Genomic DNA, 9,495 nt, shown 5'->3' on the forward strand with positions numbered 1-9,495 from the left:
CAAGAAGGTCTACGAAATTGTCGAATGCGCAATGAATAAAGTACAGACCCAGCGCACTACTAAGATGGGAGACCTCAGCGCAAACATAGCAAAGAGGCAGGTCAAACTGGGAGAAGCAGGACCAAGAAGGAAACATCTGTATCCCCCAATTCCCGTCGCACTCTCAGAAAAAATACGCCACAAAGAACATCAAACGCAACGCATCCAAAAACCTCTCACACCTTAAAAGCTCTGTTTGTGAAGTAGAACTCAGCTTGATTGCATCTAATTGCTGCACCTGAACTGGTGGCTGTAACAAGCATACTTGGCAGGGATTTTGCCTGAGTTAGTCATTTACCCACCGGAAATTAATGTGCTAGTATATAAGTACGAGAATATCGGCGCTTGTACGACTAAATGTAGGTTAACCATATCAGACCGGTGAAGGCAATTACTGCTTATAGTGAAGGAATACATCTGAAGTAAACAGATGGGGCATTGCAAACCCCGGAAAAATACCAGATGTGGCACACTCTCTCTATATAAAATCAGGCTGCAGTGCGAAGCATCTGAAGTCCCTGCTCCTTTGACGCGTTCTCTTCGCGCGTGTATTTATCACTACCCTCCTCGTTGGGCGAGAGACTAGCGGCCTTAGGAACGACGTGCCGTGGCCTACGTCGGACTTTCCCGGCAGCCCGACCTTCGGGCTAACGACCAGTCCAGCGGCGAAAGGAGCTGATGACCGCACCAGCACGTGTCTCACTGCCGCAGTATATAAACCCTGCTGCCTCGGTGCCCATCACACACTGACAACTTCAGGTTGACTGAGTTTTATTGGAGCAACAACTGGTGAGTTTTTTTGTGGCCTTTACTACTGGAAAACGAAATTTGGTGCAAAGAAAGTGCTCTTTATCCTGATGTTGCCGCAGCAGATGATAATGTGTGTACATACATTACGGACCGATTTTTGAGACACTAGTCGACAAAGAAAAGGATGTCGTTATCACAATTTTGTGCTAGTAGTTCTTGAGACATTCTTTTTAACATTAACGCTTATGGTCTTGTGTGTAAACTCTTTCGTCCCAAAAAAATGTTTATGGCGTACGGTGACACCATGGATAAGCTTCTTCACGAAAAAAACAAAGTAATTCATTTTGAAAAAAAATCACCTGGCCTTTCTCTGTAAGGTATTTAAAGTTGCATTAGCCCTGTTCTTTGATTGCAACAGCAATTCCTGATTCCGTGTTCTTCCGTATGTTAACAGAGGCCACATAACTTCAAAGGACCAAGACGTGTTTTTCAGAGTTCAAGGCGAACTATTTGTAATTATAGTTATTAAACAGTAACTGATGGGCTATGCACGCATCCAAAGTTGCTCCTTTTACAGGATGCGAAATATCTGCCTTGGGGAAGGAGGCGATTTAAAAAGTCAGTAACTTTTTTAATTAGTAACGACTATTAACCAACTGTCTGGCGCAGTTTTTCTGTTTCCCGAAGTGCCAGTCCAACCAAAGCTTCGGCTTGCATTTCCATTATGCGGTGGTGGTTGCACCTTAAGCACTTTTTTGTTGGAATTCTTTACCCTTCAGCGATAATACTTTCAAGCATTCCACCAGAAACTTTCTTCGGAAGGGAGAAAGATCCGACTTGTCATAACATCCCAACGGTTACAACCGAATGCCAAGCACAACATAGAAGTCGTGCTTTTAATTTGGTACCTTTCAACGCATCCCATTAGCATAGGGATTTCCGCAGTGTGGCAGCAGTCTACGGTTTGTATTCGCAGAAATCGCCAATTTACTTTTTATGAAAGCCAAACACAATTTCCCGCATGAAAGGTGGTATGAAATGTCCACGTGAGCTCACAACGCTCCCATACGGCGCCAGCCAACACGCCGTTCTGCGCCGTACTCAAACAGCTACGTAAGACATTTGCACAGGTTGCTAATATGTCTGTTTTTGTTCACATGGTTCCGGCAGCCAACATGATCGCCGTGAGCAGCAAGTCCCTCCTCGTCGCCCTCGTGGTGCTGGCCGCCCTGTGCAGCCTAGCAGCCGCCCAGTTCGGCTACGGCGGATTCGGACGAGGATACGGGGGCTACGGCGGCTATGGCCGCGGGTTCGGAGGCTACGGAGGCTTCGGGCGAGGCTTCGGAGGATACGGCGGCTATGGCCGCGGATTCGGAGGCTATGGCGGCTACGGACGTGGCTTCTACGGCTAAATAAAGCAGAAGAGATTTTTAATGCCCATCCTGACGTCAATCCAGAGGCTCACGCACTGTTTCAACCCAAGTGATCAACCCACCGACATTATTTTGCATCCAATAAATTAATTCATGTCTCCTAATGCAATGGTCGTGCATTGTTCTTTCGAGTTATACAGACAGAATGCGCGAATACGACACCACCGAGGAGTTTGTTGCTAAAAACATCTGGCCAGCCTCTTATTATATGGTCAAGCCGCACTGTTACGCTGCGGATAAACTATAAAAATTCTTAGCTCTGAAATTCTTGCCCCACCACCTGTAATTTCTGTCCTTCTCCTGGCACCCTATATCAACAGGTATGGAAGTGTCAAAAAACCCCGCACCTCCCCCCAACCCCACCCCATCCTATGAGCAGTGGATGGCTTGCCTGACTAGACCGGACGTAAGGATCCAGCAAGACCTGGTGACGAGGGCCCGGACTGCCAGCCGCAGCCAGGGTATCCTGGACTAAGGATGCCCTCCACCAGGCGGGCGCCCTAACATCTGCGCCTCATGCTCGCAAATAAAGATTTATCAATCAATCAAATTGCCTCTGAAACGGGACAATAGCGTCAAGAATACACATTTACCAGTAAGTATTTTCTTGCAACCAGTTTTGTTTTACGGTTTTAGAAGTCTACATTACCCGGTACAGCCAGCTTAAACGGTTCTAATTTCAACTACCATGTGCATATTTCGTTAAAGAACAATTTAGATAACAGGGAATCGAATACATAGCACAGGAGTGCTGCCTCGAAATGGCTCAAAAACAATTCCCCAAGGAAAAAATAAATAAATAAATAAATACGCCGTATTGTTGTATATAAGACAACGAACTACACTCAAAGTAACTGATGGAGCGTGGAAAGAAACTTTCTGGTCGTATGGGGTTTATTTCTCGCTGCTGAAGTTGTGAGTCAGGGTGCCTTACGCAGGAGGATGAAGCTATTTCCTGTTATCTGGGCCGTAGTGCAGTGACCGTGCGCAGCTATGTTTGCCCGGCAACAGAGTGTACGACAAAGCCGTCGATCCCCAAAGGGCGGTTTTTCTGCTCTGCTCTTAGGGCGTGCAGTTTTTCGCTGTGCTGTTGTGTTGGAATGCCGTTTGGCGTTTCCATGTTTTTTTTTTTCGGCGCAATTTATTGTCGCCTGCCTTTTTTATGTTTACATCGGTATGCGCCGTGTATGAAAAAAGGCGACTTGATTTTTCCAACATTGCAAACGTGAGGAGTTAGCTCATCAACTTTAAAGAAGACGGTGTTGAAAATGCAGGTTACGAAGTTTTCATGAAGATGTGACTGACATTTGGCACTAAACGAGAAAAAACTACTTTCCTTCGTGTTTTCTTTGAAGCTGCATTTTGGAGCTTTTTGAGAACATAATATTTTCACCTGCCGCGATGCATTTCAGCCTCCAGATTTTCCATATTCTCCTTTTCAACATGGCGGGCTTAGCTAACGTCGGACCAGCTGAACGAATCAGTTGGGTTTGGTGACCCTGGCTAGCGACATCCTCTACGCTTATTAATGCTGCGTTTTAATGAACTTCTTTCACCTCCCCCTCCTCGCGCGCTTCTAATAACAGAGCTGTTATGACACCATGCGAGCCGTAGGCGACATCCGAGGCCACAAAACCCAGTACGAATACAAGAGATGCGGTCACCTTACTCTGCCAGCGGCGCGGAAGTTTTTCGGCGACGATGCGTACGCGGGAGCCAAAAAGAGAGGTGCCAGTCACGTGCCCTGCCAAAGTCATGAGCGTCCCCTGGGCTCTACGCACCCGAAAGATGTCGATGCACACTGCACAACCGTAATTATTATGAGAAGCGCGGCAATAAAATTTTAGAACGTTACACAGGCTCTCTGAAGCAACTAGCATCCTTAGAGCCTCAAAGCTTAGTAGACACGCCCGACCAAGCGACTGCGTTCGCATTCCTGCTTCTTCGATTATGTTATGTAATGGATCGTCCATACTAAAGTCTAGAACCAGAGGACACTAACCCCTTCACTGCTTGTAGTAATCCAACACCAAAATCTACAAGACTGGTGAGCGTCGCTACAATACAAAAGCCACGGTGCCGCGCAAAGCCTGCGGAGCGTAAGCATGAAGACACTTGTCGTGTGCAACTTCACAGTGACACTGAGCCCGAAATCGCGGGTTCGCTTCCCGGCCGTTGCGGCCAGTTTTCTGGTGAGGGTGAAAAGTTAAAACGCCCGTGTATTCGAGGTTTGGGCGCACGTTAAAGGTAACAGTTATACCGGAACCATCCACTACGGCGCGCCTCATCGACTGTGTAGGGTCGGCGCGTTGAACCCCCATAATCAATCAATCAGCTTCACAGTGACAGAGAGAGCATAAACGTTTTTGATCATCCGTTGGGTTAACGACGAGTGGTTACCAACGTTGCGAGTTCGACGACGACCTCGGCTGCTCGTTCAGGAAGTCCTCGCTGGGCTGGAGAATCCGAGCTGCCTTACACCCTATTTCCAGTCCCCCTCAGTAGAGATGAGAGGGAATGAGCTGTGAGGGCATTGCCAACTGATATGAGAAACCATCTAGGGGCTCCGCCGTCGAGGCGTTGGAGAGAGGGAAATATAGAGGTATAAATTGCATGCGGTCTGGTATTTGCTTGGAGATGGCGCCAGTATCGTTTTTCCATATTAGAGAGTGACCAATGGGCTGTGGGGTAGCGCCGGTGAGAGATGCGGTAGTGGCAGGTAATTTGCTGGAAAGACAAATTGCAGTAGCGCGTCGATTGGGTTTCATGAAAAAGGGCCCGGCACGACTCAGTTCGGAGGCACAGCTCTCGACCTGCAAGGATAGCAGCTAGTTTTTCATCCATGCCCTCATGGGCGGAAGTCCAAATCCACTCCGTGTGGGAAGTAAGAGGACGTCTGAGAAAGATTTTGAGAGCATGGGGAAATATTCCAGCGAACGAACGTTAATGAGACATGCCCCGAACAGTTCAACATAATATGCTTGGTTTTTCATGCTCGATCAGTGGCGTGATCGATAGGGAATTAAAATTGCTCTTTTAATCCTCGGACGCCCGATCATATTTTTTCAGTTAAAAAGGATGCTTGGGGACGTCTGGCTAGGCAGTGCGAAACATGCTGCGGTGAACTCGAGCTGGCGGATACGGAATGTCTGGCACGGGATAAAGATAAACAAGAGATCGAAATAATAAAAAATTTACAACAATACATAATATGATAACTATTGCATCAGCGAGCCTCCTATTGGCCTACTACCCACGCAAATACCATATTACAACGTTACGTGTACGCAGATACTTTCTTGATAGGTTCACTGCCCGTGTGTGTTCTCTCTATCAAACTTGGAACTACTGTCGTTCATTACTTTTAGCCATAACGTCGGTGTGCAGACGTAACTATATCCCTCAGCTTGAATTTAATTCACTTGTTATCGCTTTATCGAGGTGGTTTTATTCTGTCGCTGATTTTGTTTTTATTTTTGGTCACGCGATGTGGTACGTTGACGAATGTATTATAGCTTGTTTGATTTATACCGTGGTTTTCTTGTCTGCTGCCTAGCATTCTGTTTGGCCCTACTTTATCGATTCGTTTCATTTTTATTATTCCAAACGCAATTTTCGCTACGGCAAAAGAGTTGTCTTGGCAGTTCATCGGCTTGCGGCTGTTGACAGTGGAAGATTTATACGTACTTCGTCGCGTCTTGGAAGAATAAAGTTGAGAGTCCTGCTCACGTCATGTTACTTTTGTGTATGCTTGCGCAGTATTTGTCTTTCCCGGAATGACCTAATTACTGCTTCACCTAAACTCATTGAAAGCTGTTACCAATCCCTACGTTTCAATGGCAGCCACATTAACATAATAGTGTCGATACCTCCTCCCCCCCACAAAGTGTCCTGGCCTATGAAGGTCAACAACTAAACACAGAGCTCATACTGAAGCTGACCTATTCTGTGTCATACCAGCGCTACTATGTACAGGGCGACCTTCACCAAGTAAATACCGAATTTGAATCATCGGACAACACTCAAATTTATGGTTGAGCGAATTCGGTTTTTCGTTGGCATTAGCAATGTCGTAAAAATATTTTACAATTATTCTGTAAGGGCAAGTTGCAACGATTCAAGGGGTCATATTTGTCGGCGCACTTGGTTGGGGCTTTCAGAAGTTCATTGCACTGGGATATATTACCGGAGACGCTATTTGTCACACGTCCGAAACATTTTTGTCCCAATTTCAAGGGTGTGTCGTGCCGAAGCTACAACTGATGTGACCGGAATAATGTGGCCACCTGGAGATCTTCAGCGCCCACTAAAAGCCTGGCTCGCGCGCTTTCTTGCTTTTCACCTCCATCAGAAAATCGGTCGCCCTAGCCAAGAAAAGGAACCGTGTCCACAGGATCATCAGCACAACGCCTTAGACCGTGAACCTCCTGAATCACGTTTGTTTTTCTTTCCATGGAGAGCCAATATGAGCTTGTGGGAGTGCAAAAACAGTAACATTGGTTATTAAACCGAAGCTTTCTATGTCTCACTGATGGCGTCTCCGCGCACACCATAAAATACACTGCCGGAAAGCAAACTTTCTCTGACCATCATGACGGTCGTGGGCGAAGGGAAGAAAAAAAGCGATCCCCGTGGTCGGAATCGTACTTGAGTTACTGGCGTTATGAAATCAGCGTATTTTCAATGCGCCATTCTGCCACGGCTGAAGCAGTTGGGATTTGGAGACTAGTGCATGGACGTTCAAACTTACACTCGAAAATTATGCCCCCCCCCCCCCCCGGAATAACAACGATGTCAGTTGAACGCGAACTTTTGTTCGTGCGAAATCAAATGGTGAAGAGTCAAAAGCAGCTGTGGTCAAAAGTTCAAACTGCGACCGAGTCAAAGTCCAAGCTCAGCAAGTCCAGGTGCTACCAAACTCAAGCTTCAACCAAAGAATTCCTCAAGGGAAAGGTTCGCGTTCAACCATCGTCGTCGTTAAATGGAGGGGTGCAAGACGTTTATTGTGGATTGCACATAAAAAAGTACGATGACTACTTTGGGTAATTTGTCTACTAGAAATAGCTGAGAAATAAGTGCAGTTACCGCTTCTGCATGTCCTTTTGGTAGGAGCAGAAACAAAACTTTAATCACATGAATTCACGCCCGCAAATATGCAAAGATATGAAGCTTTAAATACAACTAACCGGCTTGCACCAGAAATCTCATACCTGGACACCTCGAGTTGTCCAAAAGAACCTATTTTATCGTTTGTTTATATTTCAATTGCCTATGTTTACACGTGAATTGGTGAGTACAATGAGCACACTTGGCAAAGCTGCCGCTTCAAAATATCAGTACCTCTGGAGGTAAATATAAGGTTAACCATTCCGAACCGACAAAGACCCGAATCAGCGGGTTGTGAAGGCAGATATACCGCATCATATAATATCGAAGAAGACATTGGAATCTCGGAATCCTCGGATCCTAGTACACATTCTAGGTACGGAAACACAACGTAGGGAGAAGGATCTCTGGTTTCTCTCTCCCTCGTTCCCTCCACCATCGTTGGCGCAGTGGTGACACTCGTCCTCCGGTGTGCGACTACCGGCGCCAAGAAGGACGTGCCGCGGCGTGGGCCGGGCTTTCTCGGCAGCCCGACCTTCGGGCTAACGACCGGGCTAGCGGTGAAAGGAGCGGATGACCGCACCAGCACGTGTCTCGCGGCCGCAGTATATAAGCCCTTGGAGGTCCTGCACCCAACACACATACAACTCTTTCCGCAGTAGTCTGAGCTTCTTTGGAGCAACAACTGGTGAGTGTTTTGGATGCCTGTAGCTCTAAAAAAGCCATGTTTGCCGCCGTAAAGAATTGCTAGATTACGTACGAAGAGCTGGGACTACGTGATAATATGTACTATAGACATTCGCATATGGCGAGACGCATGTCGTTATTATAATGATTGCTGGGCTGTCTTAGGTAGTGTCTTTTTTTTCAAACAATGATGAACTCCCTATGCATTGGTCGAGCTCCTTCCCTGCAACAAGTTGTTCCGGGCACTTCGTGTAAACTCTTAGAAGTTTTGTGTTGAGAATGAAGGAAGTAAATTATAAAAACATTGGTGACGAGGCTTGTGCTGTGGAGTACATAGATTAATTGGGGCTCTGTTGCTTGTCTTTAAGGGAAATTTGTGATTTTCTTTTTCAAGTTTTCATTATCCAAAACATAAACTCTATGCTACGCAAAGTGCTCCTTAGTTCAAGGCAAACTCATTGCCGCTGCAGTTAACACGCGGTGACCGGGCGTGCAGCGCTTATGGAGTCACTTTTTTTGGTTGATTGGAAACGTATCTTCTTCGGGATGGGATGCAGTTCGTTGAATGCGGTAAACTTTTGATTGAACAGCGAGCCTGAATGAACAATTTTTTACATTGTAGAGTGTTTATACTACCGCAAGCAGCAGCCTAGTCAGAATCACCGACTTACATTTCTATTCTTTGCAGCTGTGGAGATACACGCACCCCAAGCATTAGTTTTCTCGTATAATGGTTTAGTATTTTCTGATAATATTTATAAGTATTGCCATAAAAAGCCACGTGGGAAGCGTAGGGGGGTGCGGATATCCGATTGGCAACCACCTGAATTACTATCATGCACCCGAAGTACCGAAATCAACTCTTTGTATAGTATACCCATTTGTGCATTGAAATAGTTCAGTAATTTCCCCGCTGTGGGCTGCGGCCACGGGTTGAATATCGCAAACATGGCCAACTTACATATAGTGAAGGCAAAATAAAAGTTTTCTGTATAAGTTGTGGTGCCAAATGGGAGGATAAGATTGAAGACGAAGCTGTTGTTCATGGCAGCCCCACTAGTTCTGATCGGAAAAAAAAACCTTGACAAGTTTCTAATATATCTTTTTGTGGCACGGTTCTTGCAGCCAACATGATCGCCGTGAGCAGCAAGTCCCTCCTCGTCGCCCTCGTGGTGCTGGCCGCCATGTGCAGCCTGGCAGCCGCCCAGTTCGGCTACGGCGGATTCGGAAGAGGATACGGGGGCTACGGCGGCTATGGCCGCGGCTTCGGAGGCTACGGAGGCTACGGCCGCGGATTCGGAGGCTATGGAGGTTACGGCCGCGGATTCGGAGGCTACGGCGGCTACGGGCGGGGCTTCTACGGCTAAACAAAGCTGAAAAGACAATGCCTGCCACCACTGCCATTGACGGCGCATGCCCTGTTTCAAGTCATGTGATCAACCCACTCAGGCTGCTTCCCATTTAATAAATTATTCGAGTT

The 9,495-nt window shown here is 46.7% G+C and overlaps 2 protein-coding genes across 2 annotated transcripts; both read left to right on the forward strand.

Moving 5' to 3' along the window:
* The first annotated feature begins 796 nt into the window (after positions 1 to 796).
* On the forward strand, positions 797 to 2,201 carry LOC144175785 (uncharacterized). Its single transcript, XM_077704797.1, has 2 exons — positions 797 to 828; positions 1,960 to 2,201. Exon 2 carries the CDS (start codon positions 1,965 to 1,967, stop codon positions 2,199 to 2,201), a length of 237 nt encoding a protein of 78 aa, XP_077560923.1. The 5' UTR covers positions 797 to 828; positions 1,960 to 1,964.
* A 5,781-nt stretch (positions 2,202 to 7,982) lies between these two features.
* LOC144175786 (uncharacterized) lies at positions 7,983 to 9,495 on the forward strand. The gene is made up of 2 exons (XM_077704798.1): positions 7,983 to 8,016; positions 9,141 to 9,495. The coding sequence occupies exon 2, from the start codon at positions 9,146 to 9,148 to the stop codon at positions 9,380 to 9,382; it is 237 nt and encodes a 78-aa protein (XP_077560924.1). The 5' UTR covers positions 7,983 to 8,016; positions 9,141 to 9,145; the 3' UTR covers positions 9,383 to 9,495.

The sequence above is a fragment of the Haemaphysalis longicornis genome, unplaced genomic scaffold (assembly GCF_048455015.1).
Source record: "Haemaphysalis longicornis isolate Haplotype H1 unplaced genomic scaffold, Haemaphysalis longicornis Haplotype H1 scaffold_3, whole genome shotgun sequence".
Taxonomy (NCBI): domain Eukaryota; kingdom Metazoa; phylum Arthropoda; class Arachnida; order Ixodida; family Ixodidae; genus Haemaphysalis; species Haemaphysalis longicornis.

What these genes read in the sequence shown, in the direction of transcription:
- LOC144175785 (XM_077704797.1), top strand. Translation starts at nt 1,965, where the DNA reads ATGATCGCCGTGAGCAGCAAGTCCCTCCTCGTCGCCCTCGTGGTGCTG.
- LOC144175786 (XM_077704798.1), top strand. Translation starts at nt 9,146, where the DNA reads ATGATCGCCGTGAGCAGCAAGTCCCTCCTCGTCGCCCTCGTGGTGCTG.